Source organism: Telmatherina bonti (assembly GCF_933228915.1).
Source record: "Telmatherina bonti genome assembly, chromosome: 18".
NCBI classification, from domain to species: Eukaryota; Metazoa; Chordata; class Actinopteri; order Atheriniformes; family Telmatherinidae; genus Telmatherina; species Telmatherina bonti.
In genome coordinates, this window is record NC_136616.1 from 7,632,344 (window position 1) to 7,659,055 (window position 26,712).

The window sequence follows — 26,712 nt, forward strand, 5'->3', positions numbered from 1 at the left end:
AAATGTTTAAAAGCTGAAGGGCTGATTCATGTGATGGAGTTGGATCTAAGTTATATGTGACATTTAACAAAACAAGAAGTTTCTTCTGCTGTTAAATTATGATAGCATTAATGTTTATCTTTAATGTGTTCATTTCTTTTCTCTAAACCTTTGGTTTCTGTCTCGGCCTTCCTGTTTCCGGTGTTCTGCGCGTCTTCTGGTTTAAACAGGGTTTTCTGTGCCTGCTGTTTTCACCTGCTTCTGCTTTCAGCAGAACAAGTAAGGACGAGAAAATAACTGTCATGTTGCGTGAAAAAAACCAGAAAGGCAACTTTGTGTGTTTGCAGGTGTGTGCCTCTCAGAGAGAGAGAGAGAGCGAGAAAGAGAGGGAGGGAGCACAAACAGGTGTATCACACACAGGTCGAGCTGAGCCTTCTCTTACTGGCTGCAAACAGGATGGCTTCACGACACTGAAGGATTCAACCATACAAATAGAAAACTGATTCGTTTTGCCCCCTGGACAGCGTCTGGGAAGGATCTAAAGTCTCAAAGGAACAAGACACCAGCCGGGATGATCTAGCTGCACGAGGAATGACAGCGCCTCGTGCTGTGTGCTTGCCTCTTATTTAGGGTCATATTACCTGGACTGATGAGCTTTATTCTTGCTCTGGAAGTTTTCCAACGTGTGTACAATTAGCAGCGACTGCTGAGGAGGATGACATCTGTGCTGAACACACTCTCACTCTGTCTCTGTGTGCTCCAGATCTTTGGTAAGATGAGGCTTTTCATAACATGAAATACTGCTTTGACACTGTGGTGCAGCTCTTTAATGCCACAGCTACAGTCTGAATGTCTGGGAATGGTCAGGATAACTCACTGGAATGGTAGTTTGTAACACATGTCCATCAGCTATTTCTGCTCATTTTTGGAGAAGCTTTTGTCCAAAAAGAAGAAAAACCCAAACCCCCCCAAAACACTTGTGGCTTTGTGTGACATTTCAGGAAAAACAGGTTGCAGTTGATCCATCTTACTGATTCATAGGAACGGCATGAACCCTCCCAGCAGGGGTGTGTTTGCACGATACTTAAAATCAAGCTTCAGTTCCTAATCCCCTGAAAACACACTTGTGTATGTAAAAAGAAAACAGAAAACTTTTGGCCATGGGGAGCATCTCTTGACCTGAACATGATGACTGCTACGTCTTCCTCTTTGATTCTGAGAATATGTTTAAGGACACCAGCTGTCCACTGTTCTGGCCATGTTGCCTTTTACATACTTTCAGTAGAGTGTTTATTGCAAAGCATGCTGATTGCTAACAAAATGATTAACCACAAAGAAAAACCCCAAAAGAAGTGTCTGCGCCACGAGTCGACCACTAAATGTTTTGCTTCAGTGACAGCTTTTATCTACACAGCCCTCTTCATCATACTGGTCCAGTTTTTCTTTTCTTTCTTTCTTTTTTTTTTTAATGTGATTTTTTATTATTTAAACCAAATAACACACACATTTATAAGACACTGTCATTGGCATTGTCAGACAAAGACGACAACTAACACGTAACTAACCCAAAACCAGGAATATTGAGGCAACAGAAAACTCCTGGAACGGCAGAGCATGAAGCTGCCTGACCATCATTAGTTTGTAAATTGTGTGAATGTAATAAATCAGGTGGGAATACATAACTTTAAACTTTTTCCCATTCCTTTTTGAACATCTTCGTCTATTTGTGGTTGGGTTTTCTTGTTTTCTTTTATTTGCATGTTGTTTTCTCTCTAAACCACGGACCAACCCACCAACATCACTGCAGCAGCTAATGGCTAACAGCATTGCTAAAATTTGCTAGCAGATTTAGCTACTTTGCAGCTCAAAAGCATCTCATTTTGCCATGTTTTGCATAACCTTACCAACTTGACAGAGATGAGAGTTACAAGATCAGGCTCTTGGAGAAGATGCAGCCAAGTGTGCACCATCTAGCTAACCTTGAGTAATAAGCTCAACGATGCTGTGCTCCTGCAGCTACAGAAACAGTGCAATTCTGACAAGACAGCATTTAATTTGGAAATTTGCTGCATTAAAACACAGAATGTGTTAATGCAGAGTAATACAGAAGAAAACAGCAGAAGGAATCTGGAGCAAAGCTAATAATTAGCATATTTAGCTAAATTACATTACAGTTTAACAACTATGGTGGCTAATGGCTAGCTAGCGCTCACACCCCCAGTACTGGCAACAAGCATATGCAGGTTATGTAGCCAGGCTTATTTTTAGACTGTTTTTTTCCATGTCAGTGAAGTAGTAGCACCTAGCTAGCCTCAGAAAGTTCAGCTAATTCCTTCGTTGAGGGCCACAATCCTGCAGCTTTTCCATGTAGCCTTGCTCCTAAACTCCAGACTCAAATTAATGTGCCACCGAGCAGAACTTCAATTGCTGTTGGATCCATTAAATATAAGCCAGGTGTTGGAACCAGTTGGAACAGTGAAAACCTGCAAGACAGCAGTCCTCAAGGTCCAACTTTGGTTATCACTGCACATGCTAACAGCTAAAGGGCTCCATTTGTGGACCCCATATTGCCCATGATATAGTAATTGGTATACGGCATTATGGAAGAATATCTGCATACTGTGTAAAAATGGGAATAAACAACACTGATGGATGACTGTTCTTTCTCTGTGCTGGAGGCTCATAAAGTATAAAACTTGAAAGATTACTCTTTTTCATTATTAATGTTTTATTTGCTGATCAGGCGAAGTTAAATTTGCCAAAATACAAACTCGTAATTAAAGCTAGGCGAACATTTCTATTCCATCCATAAAGCAGGACATAAAGCTATTCCAGTAATGCAGCAGAGGCAGATTCCACAGTCGGCTCAAACCTCAGGGTTACAAACAGACACATACTCATGGAAAAAAAACACACCTGTCTTCAGAATACACTCACCAGCTCTGACGGTAAATACATGAATCATATCCTTTTTATTTGCACCTCGTCTCACATCAGGGAATTAATCAGCTCCTGTACGAGTTGCTCAACATGAGACTCACATTAAAAGATTATCACTTGTCATATATCAGATTGGTACCATCGTGGGGTCACAGCTTGGGCACACAGTTTGTGGAGATAGGTTGGTTGTAATGGTTAGAAATGTTTCTAAGAAAACCAGTGTGGATCAACAGGGATTGTTATATTCCAGTGTGTATATTTGAAATAAATTCATAATGCATTAGTATAATGCAAAACAGTGCTGGGTGGTATTATTACTGAATCATACTAGTTCCAATGTCTTTGGCAGTATTTTCTCTTATACCTGACTGGGTGTTAACCATATTCTCACCACAATGGAATGGACTATTCTTACCCAATAGTTTATCCATATTATAGTGTCTCTAGCAAACACGTGAACCAGTGACGTCTGACTTGAGTGTCTTCAAGCTTTTTCAGTTTAACCTGAGGATATGGAGGGTGTGGATCTTAGTTTCAGACACTATTGATACTCCGAAGCATGTTTGAAGCTTAGGTGATGCAGCTAATTGCATGGGTTGCCGCCTTTGGCGACAAGCTTATCTCTACATCATTTGCAGTAAATAGTTGTTTGGTGCACATCTGACCAGTCAAAAGCAAAGTATCTCCAGAGAACAGATACAGGACCGTATTTCTGTGTCATGTTAAACTTCGCCCAACATCCCTTTCTGAGCTTGATCAGTTCAAAATCACAACTGAACTTGTCCAATAACATGACGGCTTTGCTGCAGGTTTAGTGGTCAAACAGGAGAAAGGTCCCCGTCCAACAGTTTCCTGCTGCAATGTGTTCCCGATGTTGTTTAGGCTGTTGAAATCAAAGCTTGCAGTATAAGATACATTCATAAAACCAGAAAATATATATTAAAAGGATTCTTGGTATAAATTAGGTACAAATAGCTGAATGTTTACTGTTGGAGGTAAACAAATGGAAAATGTGGTTGGGCCCTCATCCCTGTCTCGCTGCTATGTTGCATTGACATGTTATTTCAGTATCCAGAAAGGACAAACCAAGTGATAGCTCTACATAAGACCTTTATGGTTTATAAAGCTACCGTTGTCTGTGGGGAGGTAGATGCTATTTCCATTTGGAGCAGTTATGTCTTTAGTCCTTTCACACTTGATTGTATTGATTGTTAAGAAGCTCCTGGCAGGATGACTGAAGCAGCTTCGCTTTTGACCATTATCAGGTCAAAAGGTTTATGGCAGGACCATCAACCAACAGCTTTATTTAGTTTCCTTTGATGAATGTTATTTATGACTATGTCAAATGTAGTCAACTGTCACTGCCCACATTCTTCCCATGCGTCCTTATGTCAGCATGGCTGTTAGGTAATACATGCAGACTTCAGAGTTCACTTCTGAGCTGGGATTTCAGTTTTAGCCGTATACACCAGCAAACATGACAATGGTGGATGGGATGGTGATAATGTAATGGTAGAAAGAGACATAAAAAGAATCAGAGCAGGAGACAGCGTGTCTGTTAAAGACGTCTCAGCTTTTTCTTCTTTGTTCTTCTTAGTTGTCATATACACCCTACAATGTGCAATATCTTCAAATCCATTCTGTACTCCAGTAGCACATGATACCGCAACAAAAACGCTCATGTACATCATCAGCAAGGGTCCAGTAAAAACAGTTCAGTAAAATAGTTACTCGAAAACACTTCTTTTATTCATAAACACAATTTTAGAGAAAAATTAAAGGATTTCAAAGGGTTTGAATAGATTGTTTTTAAAGAATGTAACATTTTAAAAATATTTAACACTCAAAATATTTGGCCGCACATTTCTAGCAGGTAATTTGTCACTATACAAGTACACCTATCTGTGGAGTTCCTCAAGGATCAGTCCTTGGACCTCTAGTGTTCAGTTTGTATCTGCTCCCTTTGGGGCAAATATAACTTTAACACTAATTTATAACAGCTATGCAGATGATACACAACATTATGTGTCTTTGTCACCAGACGACTGCAGTCCAACAGACTTACTGTATTAGTGTTTTGAGAAAATTAACGCCTCGGTCTGAGAGAATTTTCAGCAAATAAATGAAGACAAAACTGAGATTATTCCGTTTGACTGGATTAGTAATATGGTCTTTAAACAGGACTTCCTAAAAAGACAATAAAACATTTGCAACTCATCTAGATGATGGTGCTAGAGCTTAAACTAGGACTAACGGTGTGTTCAGACCAAATGCGTCAAGAGCGGCAGGTTTCCATGTAAAGTCTATGTGGAGGTGCGGCAAGGGGGCGTCGAGCTTTCTCGTGTCGCGTTTTGAGCGTTTTGGGCGTCGGTCAAAAGCCAGAGATGGGCAAAGCTGAACTTTTGCCGCTTGATGCGGGGCGTCAACCAATCAGAGCGATTAGCTCGCTCCTGGAGGATTCCTGTGGTGAACCCAGACACGGGTCTGAGACGCCATTACTCCGTTCAATATTTAGGATAACCATTCCTTGCTAAAAAGCTGAATGTTACTGATTTGGCAACTTAGCAGGACACGTTGCCTAGCAACACTTTGTTTGGGGGTGGCGGCTCTCTGCTGAGTGCGGCTCTTGTTGCATTAACAATAACTATCACTGCACTACGACAACATTCTTCAGCTTTATTTATTAAATAAAACCATGCCATCGCTCTACTGAATCCGCCATCATTCAAACTGACCGGAAGAAAAGCTCCGCCTTTCCCCCTCTCTTTTCCGCCGCGTTTGCCGCTCGCTCCAGACAAGCAGCAGACGTGGCGGGAGCGTCAGGAGCGCGTCTGACATAAAAGTGGCAGTTTAATGACCAGCGTTGAGCGTTTTGAGTGTTTTTGATGCTCAAAATGGGTTTGGTCTGAACACACCGCAAGATATCTGAATACATCACACCAGTTTTAAAATCTACACTGGTTTCCAGTGAGTCACAGGATAGACTTTAAAACCCTGCTGATGGTTAACATAATTGGTTGACATAATCCCAGAATGGTTTAAACCCAGAATACATCAACGATATGTTCAGTGAATATAAACCAAGACGTGCTGTTAGATCCAAAGACTCAGGTCAACTAGTCCAGAGTCCAGACTAAACATGGAAAAGCAGCCTTTAGCTGTAATGCTGCAAACAAGTGGAACAAATTGCCAGTGGAGAATAAACTTTCACCAAATCTAAACACATTCAGGTTAAAAACATTTATTTTCTCATATGTTATGCAGAAAATCTGCATGCTAACTTTTAACCGATTTTATTGATTTAAATTATATTAATTTATGATGTTGTTATTTCTGTAAATTGTTATTTGTTGTTGTTTTTATTCTTATTTACACCACCTGTAAAGCTTTTAATGTCTTATGTAAAGCACTTTGAGTTATCTTGTACATGAAAGGTGCTATACAAATGAACTTGCTGTGCCTTATGTAATGTAAGGCTATCAACTTGATGTTAGCATGTAGAGGTGCTAATGTGGTAGCACCAGATTAGTTTTAAGGTAGTTTGGGAAAACCATGTTATATTTAGATTTCACTGAGAGTATTTAAGGAAAACACATCAATTGAAGCTGAAAATAAAGGATAAAACATGCTCTCAGTTACTTAGAGCTGACTAAGCTAGCGCTACTACATCATCTAGTTCAAGTAAACAGGTGGCTAGGAAGGCTCGTAGCTGATTTTAAAGCAGGGATCAACAACTCCAGGTTCTTTACCCAAATACCACATCAAACTCCGCATCCTGACCCAAAACAACCAACCTATCCTTTGTTGATCTTTGTGAACTTTCTGCAAATATTTCCACTTGGTGATTCAGTTAACTCATGCAAAGTTGTTTTACTTCTCATTAGGGATGCCCAGATACCGATATCAGTATCGGTATCAGCTCAATACCATGTCTTTGTACTCATACTGGGTATTAATATAAGTTTACTGATACCACCACTAATACCCGATACCACACTAGTTAAGCCAGCGCAGATGTGTTTGATGATATGCTTTGGATGTGTTTTAAAATAAATAAATGCCTTGAATGTTAAAATGTGACATTTTTTGTTACACTAAAAGCGAGATCTTTGTTTGAAAATTGCACATGTATAGATTTATTTGGGTAAAATGCGCCAAATCAAAATAAAACTTGTTGACATTGTTAGATATGTAATGTTATTATATTTGTATTGGTGAGGTAACTTCAGAAAGGATGGGTCATTGATTACAGCCTAATGAAATCTTACACAGTTATAACAGTAATAATAACCGTAGTCACAATAATGTTCACATAAACAGATTTGTTATTGGCAAATATCGGTATCTGCAGATATTTCAATTTCAGATATTGGTATCTGATCGAAACTCCCAATAAGTGGATCGGTGCATCCCTACTGCTAATGCCTTTCTAATGTCGCCAAACTTATCATAGTGGTGTGTGAGTGTGTTAGAGAGGAACATAATAATTTTAATGTTGCGTTTAACTCAATGCAAAGCAGGTTTTCCTCAATAGTTCAGTTGTTCAAGTACTTTGATAATGATTTATACTTTTTTCAGTACTTTTAAAGTCTTGACGAGGTGAAAACTGCATGTTGGTCAGAAGTACATGCAGTTAACAGATGCAGTAAAACATGAGCAAGAAATAAGCAGCAAAGGTCTTACCTGGTGTGATATTTTTTAAAAGTAAATGTATCTCAGTTTGGATACATACACCTCTGCTCATAAATTCTGGGACACTTTCCGTAATAGGGAAGTGTCCCAGAGTTTCTGAGCAGTTGTGTACAGGAGACGTGTTGTCTGCTAGGTTTTGGGTTTAAACAGTAAACTTAACTGATTCCATTTAGCATAGAGCCATATTCTGTGCTATAGTGAAAAAAACAAACAAAAACAATGAAACTTGATGAGCAGTAACACAACATTTGTCACATTATATCTGTTTGCTTCAGCAAAAAGACAACAAACCTACATTGGTTGAATCTTAGTAGCGTGCTTCGAGAAAAATATGAACCATGTAGGTGCAAACAGCCCCTTCCAGCTTCACACCTAATGCAGGCTTCGACATCCTCTGTGGTAAACTATTTCATCGCGGGCATCAACAGACATGAATAAAAGGAGAAAATAGTGCTGGGTGTCTGTGGTTTCTACCACTGTGCTGCCATGTGACAGCGTTCAAACACACGATGCACAGGCTTTGTTTTTCAGGCCTGTGACTGTTTGCGTTGTCCTGACGCTGAAGTAAACTCTGAGGTGAAGTTTGTTTTTGGAACAAGTTAAACGACATATCTGCAATCGTTCTAATCTTCATCGCATCCTGTTTTCTATTCCCTCCTTCTTATCTGTCGTCAGTGTGGAGCTTAAAAATCCTCCTCTGCTGCTTTAATTCACTCGAGTTGGATGACAGTTTACCTGTAAAATCACATTTTTATCTGCTCTTTCCCAGCGTATGATGTGTTCAGTTAACATCAAGCAGCAGGAAAGAGAACACAACTTCTCCACCAAGCTGCAACAAATATTTGAAGATTATTTTTGTGTTTCAGAGACAATGATAAAGGGAGACTTAGTGGATCTTCCCCCAAATCCCTTACAATCCCTGGCGGAAGAGGAGACTGTCCTTCCTTGCCGCTACCAGCCTAAAAACAGCGATGTGGTGGTGCAGGTCACCTGGTATAAAGGGAGCCGCAACCATGAAAACCAGATCATCACTGTTAACCGAGAGAATGGACAGACAGGTGAGTTCATCAGCACCGTGTCTGTCTAAATACTTTCCCAGCTTCACGGTGAGGAATGTGTGTATCATCCCACCCACAGTTTCTGTCAGTGTTACATTTGTCAGTTTGAGTCAGTGAGAGTTGGGAGGATTTGTTTCTGCCTTTGCAGAACTTAAAGAGCTTTAAGGCAAATGCCAGAAACATCTAAAACTGTTCAGTGAAGCAGGCTGTGAGGGGAGCATGGCCAGACTCTGATCTTTCATCGCTTATTTGTGTTGTTTTTTCTTATTAGTAGTGATTTAAGAGTTAAAGCTTACAGCAAATGTGAGTGTGGGACACAAAACTGGAAGCTAAATGCCCACGATGCAATGTCTGGGTGCAAGCTTGCACATGGAAGTAAAAGAGACAAAATAAACCCTGGGGTCTGTTTGGGAACTCACTGGACTTAATGTTTTGAGTCACTTCCTTTCTCTTTACTCTCTCTTTCTCTCACTGCTTCCCTCCCCCTCTCAATCTGCAGCGTTCGGGTTGTGGTCTCAGCGCGTGCGCTTCAAAAGCAGTGAACCCATCATGGACTCATCCCTGGTTATCATGAACACAGACATCACTGATGAGGGGAAGTACATCTGCCACATCTCCACCTACCCATCTGGCAACTTTGAAAGAACGATGTCCCTCATCGTGTGGAGTGAGTTTGACTGGAAAACCCAGCATGAGCAATGTGTTGCGTGTGCTTTCTTTATCAGGTTCTTTATCTATACAATTAACCAATTCATTAGAATAATTCATGCTAAAATTCCTAACAAATTTCCACTCAGTTTTGTTTTCTGAAAAAGATGTAAACTTGGCAAATTTGAACATTATTAACCCTTTAACACTTAAAAAATAATGGATCCATTAATCTATTTGCTACACTTGCTTGTTCCAATGCAGGGAAATAATTATTAGAAACCTACTTTTTTTCCCCAAATTTGAGTCTTTATGTGGCCTTTTAAGAAAATGCAAAAATCTAAAATAATTTGCACATATGTATGGTACATGTAGGCGATACGCCAGGATTATTTTATTTTATTTATGATTATTTCATTACACACAGTTTTCAGCTAATTTTTTTTTGCAATACACCTCAAAACTGTATGTATCAAATATCATACATTTGGCATTAACAGGTGAAATTATATTTGAAATACATATAATGCACAAGTGCTTCAACATATAGCTAGTTCTGAGCGTGCATGTTCAACTTTTCTGCTTTAGCTTAGACTTCAAAACATATTCAGTTCAATTCAACTTTATTTGTATCACACCACTTCACAACAATGTTGTCCCAGGACACTTTACATCCACATCATTTCAAGCCAATTCATACATATCCTATAATAGAAACCAACTGATTACATCGAGTCATGACTTGGATCCAATCCTCCATCCTGAGCTGCACACGGCGACAGTGGGAAGGAAAAAACTCCCCTTTAACAGGAAGAAAACCTCCGGCAGAACCCGGCTCAGGGAGGGCAGCCATCTGCCTCGACTGGTTGGGGTGGAGAGGACAGGAAAGACAGATCAACATGTACAACTGCACTTATTCAGGAAGACCAGTGGAAAAAAGGAGAAATAAGTTAGAGACGGCAATATTGGCAGATATTTATACATTAATATATTAGAGAAATAGAGCGAGGTACTTCTCACTGCATCAGGTAACATCCCCATTGCTACATAAGTAATGGATGGCTAGACTACCCATAACTATAAGAGCAATGAGCAGAACCTGGACAGGTGGGTCCCGTACATGCAGACTCCAACTCAGGAGATGCTCATATCCTAACTATAAGAATCATGGAAAATGAAGGTTTTCAGCTCGATCTTAAAGATGTTGAGGGAGTCTGCCTCCCGAACCCACGGTGGGAGCTGTGGGTTTTACAAAATGTAAAAGTTACTTGGAACTAAGATTTTGGGCATCGTCCAGATATAACTATATCAGTGTGAATTAAAGCTGCGGTGTTCCTGATCAGGATTTTAATAGTTTTTATTTAATGTTATTTCCTTTCCCTCACTTTCTTGTTTTGATTTTAAATTATGCTTATTTTCTAATGTTTTATTGTTTTTGTAAAGCACTTTGCATCATCTTGTTGCTGAATTGTACTATTTAAATAAACTTGCCTTGAAATTTTACGATAAAAATCAGACAGTTTACGATTCGTGGGGCATGATATGAGTCAGAATATTGTTTACGATATGATTCAAAGCAGCTTGTAAGCAACTATTGCATCAGCGTGTGGTAAAAACTTTGCTTAAATCCTGTTGGACTCCTCTTCTGCCCCCTGGTGGATGGATGTTACTCCAATAATTCAGACATATCGCGCAGTGCATTTATCGTATTATACCATTAAACATGGATCATAAAACTTGTGTAATGAAGCATTAGTGAGCTAATTAAAGCTAGCTATAATTAGTAAAAGAACATTTTACAAGCGTTTTATAGAAAAGTATAGGAGAAATTCACCTGATTGTTTTTGTTGTACATTTTCCTTTGGTTTAATTTTCCTCCTCATTGCTCTCTTTAACCGCAAAGCGACATTCTTCATGTTTGTAAATCTTTATCAGTAAATCAGACATTAGGTACCAAGTTGTGAAGGCAGGTCTTTTGATTAAATCTTGTTTTTATTCTTGCTAATGCTAGCTGTGTTAGCATCTCGGTATTCCCTCAGTCGGTAACCGCCCTCCTGGCTTTTGTCAAATCTCCCCTTTGTCTCATAACATCCCAAAATATTTCCACACCTTGACCTTGTTTCCACCTCGCAAGCAACAACATGCCAGATCTGAGCGGGGTGTTAAGCAGGCTGGTTGACTACCGCAGGCCTCGCTGCCTGTTTGCGCTAACCGTGTGGCCTCACTCTTTGTATTTACATCTATATCTATAAATTAAACCTACTTGATGCTTTTGTTAGAGTTAAATCACAGCTGAAGATATTTGTCGTTGTCAGTAAACGGCAAACAGAGCAGTAATTGCCTGTTTTCTCCTCCTTCATCCAGGTGTTTTGGTTCTTTTCCAGGAAGTACTATTAAACATATCTGCGAGTTTTAATTACTGGACCAACTAATGCTGTGTTGGTGACATAACAGCAGTCTGGACCTGATTTCATGAGGACTTCTCTGAAACTTTAACCAGTTCTCCACAGCTGGGATATTTAAACCAAAACTGTGGACGCCATGAAGTTGTTTAAAAGAAGAATTTAATGGCAGTAAAACTGGAAGGAGAAGTTTCTAAATCCCAGAATGCTGTAAAAGATGCTCTGCTGTTGTAAAATGTGAGGTTTAGTCACTTGTCATGAGATGAACTCTGATCAAAACTGTCACTTTCACTCTTCTAGCCATTCCCATTTCCTCCTTGGATCCTGTGGTAGTAGAGGAGGGGCAGGACTACCTGCAGGTTGCCACCTGCCGCTCCATCGGCCGCCCGCCACCCCGCCTGGCCTGGGACACCGAACTGAACGGCCGGTCCAACAATCGCTCCTCCAACAACGGGGCGGTCTCCATAATTTTCTCCCTGCACCCCCTGAGGAGCATGAACGGCAAGAAACTGGACTGTCTGGTGTGGCATCCGGCTCTTCCAGGTCCCCGCAGGCTCACAAACAACCTGGTCGTGCACTGTGAGTGACAGACGAGAAGCCTTCCTGTCATAAACACAGTTTTCTCTCATGCCTTCAACTGATCGAAGCTTGTAAACTTCTGCTTCCTTCCAGTCCCTCCGCATGCAGAGGTGTCAGGGTACAATGGAGACTGGCTTGTTGGTGCGCAGAATGCTGCCCTGACGTGCGTGGGTGGAGGAAACCCCAAACCGCACAGTTTCACCTGGTCCAGGTAAGGCAGCACTCGCCTCTCTCTCTCACTGTCTGGTGCTCGTATGACTAAATGTCTGGAAGAAACGGAGTCATGGTGCCAATTACCTGCCAGGTCAGCTGATGTGCAGAGCAATGCTCAGTCAGTTTAGGTGTTTTTATGTCCTCAGCAGAAGCAGTTTCTTGCTTTTATGGGAAGTCTGCGGAGCTCTGCACCACAGAAGCATTTCATGCATCAGAGTTGGATGTTTCATGCTTTCATGCAGGAAGAGCTAAAGAGAGCAGGTCTGGTTTATTACGGCATTAAAAACTCTGCCTTTAACTGCAAAACATTCAGGAGATAGCAGCAATTTAAAGTAAAAAGTGGACTGCTGAAGCAGGAGTAAAATCCACCCATTTAATATCTAAAACAGGTGTAATATTGCACATAATGACAGCCTAGATTCAGGGAAATGAGATTGATTTATACTGATTCAGGGTGTTTATATAATAACTTGCAACAAAAGTATTCTCAGCACAATTTAAGAAGAAATTAATTCAGTCCAACAAATTCCACTTAAACTCAACAATTTTCAACCAAACAGTCTTTATTAACAGCGGCTGTAGCTCAGGAGGAAGAGCAGTCATCTTCAACTGGAACGTTGGGAGGTCGATTCCAGGCTTCCCCTGACCAAAATGCCAAAGTGTCCTGGAGCAAGACACTGAACCCCAAGCTGCCCTGAGATGTGCCTATCAGAGTATGACTGTGTATGTGACTGTAAAAAGTAGTGTAAAGTGCTTTGAGTGGTCTGTATGACTAGAAAAGTGTTATATAAGTACAAGTCCATTTATTTATAAAACACTTTTAAAACAAACAATGTGAAGATGTGAGGGTGAAAAAAGAATGAAAACAGCAAACACTGATATAAATTTATACTGAAAAAATACAGTATTGAAGAGGATTGAAAAACAATTATGGTCCAGAAATAATTGGACGGAAATGACGGAATTGGAAAGACAGAAGCAGCTGGAGATGATGTGAGCTTTGTGACGATCATCCTGCTGGAAGTTTCCATCAGAAGATGCTAAACCAGGGGTCACCAACTCTGGTCCGCGAGGGCTCCAATCCTGCAGGTTTTACTGTTTCCCTGGTCTAACCAGGCGGCAACCTCCGGCGGTTCAAAATGAAGCCTCCGCAGAAGTGCCAAAAACTGCAGTTCCCCCTTCATCCACTAGGGGCTGCAAACTGGAGTGAATCCCCATAGACCCCCATGTTAAAAAGACCAACTTCACGGAAGAAATAAACATGTTTCCAGCAGAAATAAACATGTTTCCAGCAGAAATAAACATGTTTCCGACAGAAATAAACATTTCCAGCAGAAATAAACATGTTTCCGGCGGAAATAAACATGTTTCCAGCAGAAATAAACATGTTTCTGGCGGAAATAATTATGTTTACCGCAGAAAAAAAACACGTTTTCAGCAGAAATAAACATGTTTCCGGCAGGAATAAACATGTTTACAGCAGAAATAAACATGTTTACCGCAGAAAAAAACACGTTTTCAGCAGAAATAAACGTGTTTACAGCAGAAATAAACATGTTTACCACCAAAATAAACATGTTTACAGCAGGAATAAACATGTTTACAGCAGAAATAAACACGTTTTCAGCCTGGTACAAAAATCCATTTTAAGTTTAATAGGTCAGGTTTACCTTCATGACAACTGTGGGGGGAGCGAAGTTTTGCTTTTTTAAAAAGATTTCATCAAAAAATTCTGCCATTCGTGAAGGAGGAACGTAGAACAACTGCGGTTTTTAGCCGGTTAACAACGTGACTTAGCTTTAGCCCGCTTACCTCTGTTAGCTGGTTAGCTCCTGTTAGCTCGGTTAGCTCTTAGCTACAGGCAGCTCAGAGTTCACTAGATGTCAATCATCCACCATGACATCTCAGCCCCCCGCTTTGCCCATATTTGTATTTTCCGGGAGACAACATGCGTGATGCTGTCTATGGCGATGGTAGGAACCTACAGTCTACAGTCATACAGTTTATGGGTATAACACACCTGACCCAAACCAACTGCTCATCAGCAGGCAGGTGCAGAAGATGAAAACAAGTTGTTGGAGAAGCTTTTCATTTAAAACTAGTGAGTTGTAGCAGGGAAACACTAAAACCTGCAGGATGATGGCCCCTGAGGACCAGAGTTGGTGACCCCCTGTCCTACTATGTAACCCAGGGGCACCAAAGTTCCCAGAGACCGACCATTCTGCAGCTTTTAGATGCAACTCTTGTCCAACACACCAGTACCATATGTCATGCAGCTCTGCAGAGGCCAGGTAATAAGCCAGTCGTTGGATTCAGATGTGCTGCATCTAAAAGGGTTTATCTGTCTTCCTGTTGTCTTTCCATCATCTCCAACCAGTCTGACCAGTCTCTGACCTCTGACACCAAGCAGACCTTCTGGTCCAGATAACAGCTGGATGTTTTCTCTTCTCCAGACCTTCTCTGGAAACCCTGGAGATGGTTGTGTGTGAAAATCCCAGTAAACACTCAGACCAACAACATGCTGCGTTTAAAGTCTCCTTTCCTCCTCATTCTGAGGCTCAGTGTGAACTTTTCATTTCTGCCTGACTACATGTCACACATGTGATTGGCTGATTAGATATTTATGCGAACAAGCATTCAGACAAGTGGACCTGATAAAGCGAGCAGTGTGTATCTTACCAAATGGACATTTGTTGACGATGAACTGGTTGAACAGGAAGTTATGTATCTTTTCCTGCACTGAGATGGAGAAGCGATGTGCAGTGACCCCGTCTACCTGACGCTGCATGGAGGCTGGTGTCAGCTGGAAAAGCATGTTTGTCTTCTCTCTTTCTGTCCTCTGAGTCTGTTGACCAGAGCAATTCTTACTCTGCTACCTTGTTTACAAAACAGTTTTTTTCCCACCAAAGTCCCACATCACAACCATGACTTCATTTTTAAAACGATCAACTAGTTACCATACAGTGTATCCTGATGTGTGCACGTTGAGTGAAATAGGTTTAGGCAGCGTGGCAGAGCAGGATCTCCACCCTTTCCACCCGACTTCATCAGACAAGCCCTGACATTGTCACCGCCTGATCCTGCTGCCTCAATGGAAACTGACAGATTCACATATTGCGTGTGTCACATAACATGCTGCGCACGGCTGCCCAGCTTTAGACCCAGCAAAGGTTTGACTCACATGCCTGACTTCTTCTGCTTGAGTCACACACTGGCTTTTTAAGACCGTTTTCTTTGTCACATTAGATATTCTCAGGGTGTGGTGCTTGTAAAAATATGTGCCACAAAAAGAGACAGTGGAGGATTGACGGTTCCTGGCGAATTATGACAGGTGACAGCAGGGTCCAAAATGGGGGAAATCCACTCAGAAGGGGCACTTCTGCAGCTAAATAAGAAAAGCTGTGGTTCATTGCCGAGTGATATTACTTACTATTAATCACAAATACATCTTGAGAAAGATGTTTTTGTGAGTAATGCTCTTTCTACACAACTAAATCTCTGGTTACAATCAGCCACACTGACTCACACTCAGTTCACATGAACACAAACTCACGCTGAAGAGCTGCGGCTACAGCAGCGGGCCAACCTGTTATCAGCTAGTGACGGCAGGTGAAGTCATGCTAATGTCGCAGTGTCATGTTGCGGCTTGCGCCAAAAGCAGACAGATGAGACAGTTTCACACGAAGGCGGGAGGATGGAGGGGATGAGAAGAGTCAAAAGGGAAAGGGATGAGTCGCAAGGAGAGAGGGGAGCTGGTGGGAGCTGGGGTGAGAGGAGGAAGAGGAAGCAGAAATGTGTGGATTTGTATGAGATGTTATCAGAGATGTGTGAGATGCAAATGTAGAAACAAATAGTTCCTCTTTCTCCTTGTCTGAAATATGTGTTTGTGTAGAAACATTCAAAGCATACAGCTGTGTTATAAGTAGAGAAATTCATAAAAAAAACAGCCACCGCAAAATCATTTCTTCCATCCTCCCCAATATGGTGTAATAGTGCTTTTAAAGCTGCAGGGACACCACTAAATAATATAGTTTGGCGTAAAGAAAATATCATGGAAATCTCTCAAATTGTAGAAAAGGGAGAAATTCTCCCCTTTGAAGAACTTGGGAGAAGACATAATTTAAGCATGAATAACTTTTTACAGTATTTTCAGTTAAAGTCAGTTGTCTCCAAACTTTCCAAAGAATGCTTTGATTATAATTTTGAGATTGATAAAAAAAACTCAGACTTCTATCCTCAAATAGAAGCACAGTCTCAGGTATATATAAGCTATTGCTTCAGTCCTCTTCAAATCCAAATTTAAAAACAGAGGCACAATGGGAATCTGATTTACGGGTCCAACTCATATCCACAGAATGGGAAAATATTTGGTGTGATATTAAAATAATCTCTAAATGTTAGAGGAAGAATAATACAGCTAAAAATTCTTCATAGAGCATACATTACTCCAAACTTAAAAAAATAGACCCAAGTATCTCAAATGTTTGTTGGCATAAATGTGGACAAGTAGCTAATCTATTTAATATCTTATGGCTCTGCCCAGCTATTAATCTGTTTTGGACAGAAGTCTGTAGGTTAACCTCAGTGCTTATTAATGTAGATATAACTCCATGTCCGTCCTTATGTCTGTTGGGTCATAGGACCATAAAGTTTAAAACAAGACTAGAGAAGAAAACAGTGGGCTTAGCATTTCTGTCTGCCAAAAGAATAATTTAATTTTACTGGAAAATTCTCAAGCCAAAATGCTTCTCCATAGAAACATGGTTATCTGAATTTCTAAATCTTATAAGCATGGAAAGAACAACGGATATGCTAAATGATACTAAAATCAATTCTGAAACTATTTGGAAGCTGGTATGGGGACACATGGGATCACAAATGATGGTTTGATGATAAGTAAGTAATTCTCTTTTTTCTTTTTAAAAAATTTTTCATATACAAGGGAGACAGTTTCCCATTGCACATAGAGAGAATGTGTGTCCGGGTTTTTGACATGTAGTATATAAATTGCAATGTAGCTAAGAAAAAAAGAAAAAGAAAAGAAAAGGGGAAGGAAAAGGAAAGAAAAAGGGAAGGAAAAAAAGAAAAAAGGGAAAAAAAGGGTAAAAAGAAGAGAAAAAAGAGGGAAAAGAAAAGAAAAAAGGAAGAAAAAAAGAAGAGAAAAAAAGTTTTGCATGGGTAGGTAGACTTACATAAACGTTGGTATGTGTGTTTATATTTTGTATACAGATTTAAACGCAGTTAGTGTATGTATGTATAGGCTTTAAAGATATGCAGACATATGTATGTATAGATGTATGTAAGAATTATATGTATATATATGTATGTAAGCAGGCATGGACATGCCTATCACCTGGCCTTTTGGGCTTCTGATATGGGCTTCTCTACTGAATACTTTAGCGTCAAATATGAGTACACACATCCCCCCCCCCCCCCCCCCCCCCCCCAGCCTCCTTGACTTACAGTTTTCACTCCACATGAGTGGAGTGAAAGCTGTAAGTCAAGGCTAAATATGGGTCTAATGAAACTACACAATGGGCCATATTTGTGCCAGTGTTTGAGATTACATCATCTTTTAGTTTTGGCACAGTGATTCACAAAGAGCTGTTAGCTAAAACCTTGGCAATTCCAGGCGTGAATAGGATCTGAAAGAAACAACAAATCAGGACCTGAGAGATGCAAGAGGACCTTCAGCTGATCCATCTCCTGTTGGCCGAAGCCTCATCAAAAATGATTTCATGGAAGAAGCCTTGCTGAGGAAGTGAAACAGAGAGGCCAAAGTATGTCACATGATACAAGAACCAAATTGAAGGTTCTAATGGAGGGATGAATCCTCCCCAGAACCCGGACCTCAACATGACCGAGGCAGTGTGGGATCATCTAGGCAGAGAAGGGAACAAAAGGCAGAAACATCAGAAAGAGCTTGTGAGGAAAAGCCTGAAGAACTACCTGAAGAAAACTTAAATAAAACAAGAAGTCTGAAAGGGTTAAAACTGAAGATAAAGATGCTCAGAACAAATATTTACTTTCAATCTTGACAGACCCCTCCCTGAGCTGTCACCTTATCGTGGTGGAGGGGTTTGTGTGTCCCAAAGATCCTAGCAGCTATGTTGTCTGGGGCTTTATGCCCCTGGTAGGGTCACCCATGGCAAACAGGTGTCTAGGGGAGGGACCAGACAAAGTACGGCTCACAAGACCCCTATGATGTACACAAACTCGGGCAGAAATGTTCCCTTGCCCGGACGCGGGTTACTGTGACCCTCCTCTGGAGCCAGGCCTGGAGGTGGGGTACGTGAGCGAGCATCTGGTGGTCGGGCCTTTACCCATGGGGCCTGGTCGGGCTCAGCCCGAAAGGGTTACATGGTCCCCACCTCCCGTGGGCTCACCATCTGCGGGAGGAGCCGTAGGGGTCGGGTGCAGTGTGAGCTGGGCGGTAGCAAGGGGCGGGGACCCTGGCGGTCCGATCCCCGGCTGCAGAAGCTGGCTCTAGGGACGTGGAACGTCACCTCTCTGGTGGGGAAGGAGCCTGAGCTTGTGCGGGAGGTTGAGCCGTTCTGGCTAGATATAGTTGGACTCACCTCGATGCATAGCTTGGGCTCTGGAACCAGTACCCTCGAAAGAGGCTGGACTTTCTTCCACTCTGGAGTTGCTCATGGTGAGAGGCGCCGAGCAGGTGTGGGCATTCTCATCAGCCCCCAGCTTGGTGCCTGCACGTTGGGGTTTACCCCGGTGGATGAAAGGGTAGTTTCCCTCCGCCTCCGGGTGGGGGGACGGGTCCTGACTGTTGTCTGTGCTTATGTGCCGAACAGCAGTTCAGAGTACCCACCCTTTCCGGAGTCCTTGGAGGGAGTGCTGGAGGGTGCTCCTTCTGGGGACTCCATTGTTCTGCTGGGGGACTTCAATGCTCACGTGGGCAATGACAGTGAGACCTGGAGGGGAGTGATTGGGAGGCATGGTCCCCCGCCTCTGAACCCAAAGGGTGTTTTGTTATTGGACTTCTGTGCTCGTCATGGATTGTCCATAACGAACACCATGTTCCAACATAAGAGTGTCCATATGTACACCTGGCATCAGGATTCCCTGGGCCGCAGTTCGATGATCGATTTTGTAGTTGTATCGTCAGACCTGCGGCCACATGCCTTGGACACTCGGGTGAAGAGGGGGGCGGAGCTGTCAACTAATCACCACCTGGTGGTGAGTTGGCTCAGATTGTGGGGGAGGAAGCCGGTCAGATCTGGCAGGCCCAAATGTGTTGTGAGTGTCTGCTGGGAACGTCTGGCTGAGTCCCCTGTCAGAGCGAGCTTCAACTCCAACCTTCAGCAGAGCTTCGAACATGTCCCGAGTGAGGCGGGGGACATTGAGTCCGAATGGGCTGTGTTCCGTGCGTCTATTGCTGAGGCGGCCAGCCGGAGCTGTGGCTGTAAGGTCGTTGGTGCCTGTCGTGGCGGTAATCCCAGGACTCGTTGGTGGGCACCAGCAGTGAGGGATGCCGTCAAGCTGAAGAAGGAGTCCTATCGGGCCTTCTTGGCCTGTGGGACTCTGGAGGCAGCTGATGGGTACCGACAGGCTAAGCGGCATGCGGCTTCGGCTGTTGCCGAGGCAAAAACTCGGGCATGGGAGGAGTTCGGCGAGGCCATGGAGAAAGACTTCCGGATGGCTTCGAGGAGATTCTGGTCCACCATCCGGCGGCTCAGGAGGGGGAAGCAGTGCTCCATCAATACTGTGTACAGTGGAGGTGGGGAGCTGCTGACCTCAACTCGGGACGTTGTGGGTCGGTGGAAGGAATACTTCGAAGACCTCCTCAATCCTACCAACACGTCTTCCGATGAGGAAGCAGAGCTGGTGGACTCAGGGGTGGACTCTCCTATCTCTGGGGCTGAAGTCGCTGAGGTGGTCAAAAAGCTCCTTGGCGGCAAGGCCCCGGGGGTGGACAAGATCCGCCCAGAGTTCCTTAAGGCTCTGGATGCTGTGGGGCTGTCCTGGCTGACACGCCTCTGCAGCATTGCGTGGACATCGGGGACAGTACCGCTGGATTGGCAGACTGGGGTGGTGGTCCCCCTTTTTAAGAAGGGAGACCGGAGGGTGTGTTCTAATTACAGGGGAATCACACTCCTCAGCCTCCCTGGTAAGGCCTATTTAGGAATCCTGGAGAGGAGGGTCCACCGGATAGTTGAATCCCGGATTGAGGAGGAGCAGTGTGGTTTTCGTCCTGGTCGCGGAACAGTGGACCAGCTCTATGCTCTCTTTGGGCTCCTGGAGGGGGCATGGGAGTTTGCCCAACCAGTCTACATGTGCTTTGTGGACCTGGAGAAGGCATTCGATCGTGTCCCCCGGGGGCTCCTGTGGGGGGTACTCCGGGAGTATGGGGGACCCCCTTGTACGACCTGTCCGGTCCCTGTACGACAGGTGTCAGAGCTCGGTCTGCATTACCGGTAGTAAGTCGGATTTGTTTCCGGTGAGGGTTGGACTCCGCCAAGGCTGCCCTTTATCACCGATTCTGTTCATAACTTATATGGACAGAATTTCTAGGCGCAGCCGAGGTGTTGAGGGGATCCGACTTGGTGGCCTCAGGATTGGGTCCCTGCTTTTTGCAGATGACGTGGTCCTGTTGGCTTCATCTGGTCGTGATCTCCAGCTCTCACTTGAGCGATTCGCGGCCGAGTGTGAAGCGGCTGGGATGAGAATCAGCACCTCCAAATCTGAGACCATGGGCCTCAGCCGGAATAGGGTGGATTGCCCTCTCCGGGTCGGGAGTCAGGTCCTGCCTCAAGTGGAGGAGTTTAAATATCTCAGGGTCTTGTTCACGAGTGTGGGAAGGATGGAGCTCGAGATCGACAGACGGATCGGTGCGATGTCTGCAGTAATGGGGACTCTGCGCCGGTCTGTCGTGGTGAAGAAGGAGCTGAGCCAGAAGGCAAAGCTCTCGATTTACCAGTCGATCTATGTTCCTACCCTCACCTATGGTCATGAGCTGTGGGTCGTGACCGAAAGAAGGAGATCTCGTATACAGGCGGCTGAAATGGGTTTCCTCCGCAGGGTGGCCGGGCTCTCCCTTAGAGATAGGGTGAGGAGCTCGGTCATCCGGGAGGGGCTCAGAGTAGAGCCGCTGCTCCTCCGCATCGAGAGGAACCAGTTGAGGTGGCTCGGGCATCTGGTCAGGATGCCTCCTGGACCTCCCTGGTGAGGTGTTCCAGGCACGTCCCTCTGGGAGGAGACCCCGGGGAAGACCCAGGACACGCTGGAGGGATTATATCTCTCGGCTGGCCTGGGAACGCCTCTGTATCCCCCCTGCAGAGTTGGCAAATGTGGCTGGGGAGAGGGAAGTCTGGGCTTCCCTGCTTAGGCTGCTGCCCCCGCGACCCGACCCCGGATAAGCGGCAGAAGATGAAGATAAAGATGAAGAATCTTGACAGAAATGTAGAAACTCTGTGCCTCAGATATTAGATTTCCATTTCCAGTTGCATGTATTTCAGTAAAAAGCTGCACCTATTTCCTGTTTTCCTGGTAAAATACCAAGACTGGAGGGATGACTCAAGACTTTTCCACAGTTCTCTGGAATATCTCATCGCTTGTTATTGTTTTGCCTGTTTTGCGTTATGAAAGTGTTGCAATCTTCAAAACGTACATGACAAAAGCTGGTCAGGTCACAAGGCTGCAGAGGATAATGTTGGATAAATATATATTTTGCTAACAGGACTGTCACTTTGGAGCGTGTGGGGATGTGTGTGTGTGTGTGTGTGTGGGGGGGGGGGGGGGGGGGTGTAAAAGTACTGTAAAATGTATTTTTAAATCAATCTTTGAAATATAGCACACTGACAATTGTTTACTCTTAAAAAGCTGAAGTTTTCTTTGTTTGTTCTGCCTGCAGAATAGGAGGAAAGCTGCCAAAGGATGCCGTTGCCCACCCTAATGGATCACTGGTATTTGGGCGACCCCTGAACACCTCAGACGAAGGAACCTACCAGTGCGAGGTGGTGAACAAAGTGGGAAAAGCAAAGGTGGAGGTGGAGGTTCGTTTGAAAGGTAGGTTTACAACACTGTCAACAGTCAGACTAGTTATGTTAACATCTCCATGTACAAATATATTTATGTATATCCATTTAATCCCTTTTTACACAGTGGCCCCCATGGAGCGAAAACTGCTCGACAACATGACAATGATCATCTTTGGGGGTGTAGCTGGTGGGCTGCTGATTCTGATGCTCATCATTATCATCACCATCACATGCTACCACAAACGCAAGAACGCGAGACTGCAGAATGACCTGGATCAGAAGATGTACGATATAGCGTCCTAATTAAGATGAGATAAGATGAGATGGAGCCTTAATAGCCCCCACAAGCAGATTGAGCTGAAAGAAACTCTGTTAATGAAGCAAATCAGGGCTATTAAGCGTGTCACAGCTGACAGCATCAACATGGCACTAGAACATGATGACTAGATCTAGATGTTCATGTAAACGTGGAAAATTAGATCAATTACTGTGAGCAGAGATAGAGAAAAATATGCTACATGACAAGTTTAACTTATCAGCAACACATCATTCACAGTGGAGCTGCGTCGCATTTTAAAATGTCTATTTTTCTTCTTTTTACAGGCAGGAAATAAGCTCTCTCTCCAGGCAAACTTCGTCCAGGAGAATAAACTCCTATAGCACAGATGGTAGAGAAGCGGTACTAGCACTTAATTATCCTCCCATCCCTTATTTTTCTTTGTGTTGCTGGTTCCATAACTCAGTAATATGCTAATTGTAGTAATATCAGTCATTTTGGAAGCCTTTGTTTTCAGTGTTAGTCTTTCTTTTGACCTCATCCTATGTGTCTGTTTGAACTGCAGATAGAAGAAAGCATCCTTCTGGCGTTGGAGAAAAGGGAGGTCAGCCTGTCTTCCCTCAGGGTCAGTCTGCGTATCTCTCTAAATCTGCATGCAAGGCCAGTTTCTTAGACTGAGGCTTTACTGTCCTGAGGCCAGAAGGCCAAATTCTGAGCTTCCAACAGTTCACACCTGAATGTAGAGCATCAAAGATACTGATAATAACATTGACACACTGTATTACTGGAGATACTCTTGGATTTCTCCAGGCTGCTTTTTTCTTGAGGTGTTTGCTGTTTCTGTGGCTCTTTGATTTCTTTAAACATGTAAATTTATCTGTGTGCCGTGCATGGGATTTTAAGTATGAGCTAAAATGTCTTTACTTTAGGAAACTGACGCTGCACCAACCTAATGCATGTCTTTTTAATGGTAAAACTGAGCGAATGCACAGTTAGCTTAGCTAAGCTAACTGATCTAATGCACAGTTAGCTTATAGACTGAAAAAAAAGCTTATAGACAGCATATACACTGAAAGAAAGAAATGCTAGCTGTGCTGGCTCTTTCCAAAACAACAAAACCTGCAATTTGTAAAATGACACAATTGGCCAATTATACCATCTTGGTTTAATAAAAACCATGAAACTGGTTGAACAGGAAGTTCAACCAGTATATATTGGTTTTATAGGGAACAGAAAGGTCAAACTCCAAAACCGCTCCATCTTGGGTGGCTAATAGCTAGCTATTTCTTGTTTTTTAGAATTAATTTAAATTTATATTGTATTTATAATTTCATAACTTATATCTTGTGGTGTGTGAAATACTGAGTTTCGTGTTTATTAGCAGTAAACCGCCGTCAGAGCACTTTCACCTTGGATAATCTAAGCTGTCCTGACAGGAGCAATAAAAGCTAAAGCTAATCAGAATTTAGCCACCGGAAGAACAAATTTTCAACCATTTTAAATAGTCAAACTTTTAAATTAATAATAGATGTTTGAGCAGGCGTTACATTGTGGAAATTTACACCTTGTAAATATCCACAATGTTTACATTTCCTCAAATACAGAATGTCCTGTAGCAACACGCTTTGCCCTTTGTCCAAAACAACAGCCCAGATTACAGCATTGTGTGACGTTATGGGCCCAGTCTGAGGCAGAAGTGACACAATCCCAGCTGCTATGTTTTAGATTTGTTAGAACATCCATTTTTCTTGGATGCATCCCTCTAAGCGAGTTTTAGCATTTAGCTTTAGCTTGCCTACAGCTATAGCATCCAGTTCTCCTGAGAAAATCTCAGTGTCTACTGCAGGTAATTAGTACTACAGATAAACCAAATTAAAAAATAAAAGCAATAAAAAAATACCTTTAAGCTATGAAACCACTGGTAAGCTTCATACTGTACACTTTTTGTGATACTGCTACATTTGGGACAAAAATACTTATTGCAGTTTTCTTCTGGGCTCATATAAGTCGCATCTCTTCTCAGTACCAGACAGGATGAGTTGTTTTCCATAATTTTCACACTATCACATGAATATCCTGCTGGTCCAGGGCCACAGTCCTGCAGGTTTTCAGTGTGTCCCTACTCCAACACACCTAAATCAAATGATTGAGTCGTGCAGAACTTCATAGGCTGGTGGATCCTCTAAATCGAGTCAGGTGTTGGAGCAGAGATACATTGAAAACCTGCAGAACTGTGGTCTCTGAGGACCGACTTTGGACCTGCGATGTTTTTTACTTTTTATCTTTCTTTTCCATTCACATTTTTAGATTAAGTGGCAGTGCTAAAATAATTCATCATACATATTTTTTAATTGTTACAATTGTATAATATCCATTTCATATTTCTATTATTATTGTAAAAGTGCTGATAAAGTTTAGGGAACCAGAGAAAACCTAGGAATTTCAAATTTACCAATTTTAGTTGGTCCTAAAATTTCTTGAAATTTCTGCAATGATGATTAAAGAGATGATCCAAATCATTACTGCTAAAGTGTAAAAAGAATTTTGAGAAAAATCTGCATTTTCTTTTCTTTTCATTTAAATGGAGATAGATTTTTTTTAATCTTATGTTTAAAAATAAACCTATTTATGCCCAGATGCCAGCTTTGTATTAATGCCAAATATTAATTATATATAATTAATTAGTCAAGTACACAATTATCAGTATGTAATTGCAGCAACTACTAAATTCAGCTGCAGATACTTTTCCAGGAAGTAGGTTAAATGATGAATATTTCAGATGGATGAAAAAAGGGACTTTTGTTTTATGCTAACGTTTTTTAGTTGGCCTACAGACTGGATTTTGTACATTTTGATGAAATTGCACAAACAAGACGTGGCTGTGCTCATTTCTGATGCTGATTATTTGGATCTGTTGTTAAGTTTGTCAGCATGTTCCTTCTTTCCAGTCTTTCTGGTAAGCTGATAAAAGTAAACCCTTCACCCTTCAGCAAGGAGGTGCACGCCTTCCAAAATGTCACTATGAGCCTACTTTTACACAAATGAACTAGAACAAGAAGAAATGACAGATTGTGATTTGACCTGGTTTATATAATAAATGCTCTGACTGGAAACTGGTCTTAAAATGAAAGAATGAAACATTTCTGAGTGTGTAATCAGTGTATTCTCTCTGACAGCCGGAGCAGACTCACAGCTATGACAGCAGATCTACAATCTCAGCTGGGAGAGGAGGAGGTGGAGATTACGACTTTCTGGGCCGACCAGTTTTGTCCAACTTCTCCCGGAGGCGGAGAGAAAGAAACGAGGATACCCAGCTCAGAGTGGCGACGACTATGAGAAACGGCGAAATGTCTTTTGTAAGTGTGTCGTTTTCTGGGCATGCCCAAGCTTGATTTCACCAAACTGTAGAATTCCTCTGCTCCAGTTTAGTCGCCTCTGAGCACATACCCGATGATGATGACGATGCAGTTCCTGTCTGGTCTGTGTCATTGCAGCAGGAGAATGGTTTCGTCCCTCCGATCATGCCGTCGCCTGCCCCTACCCTGCAGTCCACTGAGATCTTTAGACACCAGAACGGCAGCGCTATCATCACAGTTAATGGAGGTTCACGACAAGGAAGTATCACAAAGACTTACCTTCCCCCTCCCATGAGCATCAGCTACCCCCCAGTACCGGACAACGAGGATGAAGTCGACGAAGGCTTGGGCGGGCCTATCAGTCAGGATCATCCAGACCATCAAGGCAGTGAGACCAGCACCTCTAGAGAGTCCATGGCTAACAGCTCTCTAAGCTTCAATCAGATGCCACCAATGCCCCTTCTGGATAGTCCCCACGCCTCCACCATCCACAGGGCTCATATGGTTTAACTGGCGGCAGGAAAAAGACACGGTAAACTACAGCACTGGTTGGAGGAAATGCTGCATTTTCTA

General features: G+C 42.7%; 1 protein-coding gene across 1 annotated transcript; it reads left to right on the top strand.

Annotated features, from left to right (window-relative positions):
* Positions 1 to 694: 694 nt before the first annotated feature.
* Positions 695 to 26,649, top strand: LOC306769008 (nectin-4-like; the record flags this gene model as incomplete). Its single annotated transcript, XM_079257508.1, has 11 exons — positions 695 to 749; positions 8,397 to 8,669; positions 9,169 to 9,336; positions 12,020 to 12,298; positions 12,392 to 12,509; positions 22,380 to 22,534; positions 22,631 to 22,790; positions 23,110 to 23,185; positions 23,349 to 23,408; positions 25,960 to 26,139; positions 26,278 to 26,649. 11 exons carry the CDS (start codon positions 695 to 697, stop codon positions 26,647 to 26,649), a joined length of 1,896 nt encoding a protein of 631 aa, XP_079113634.1.
* Positions 26,650 to 26,712: the final 63 nt, after the last annotated feature.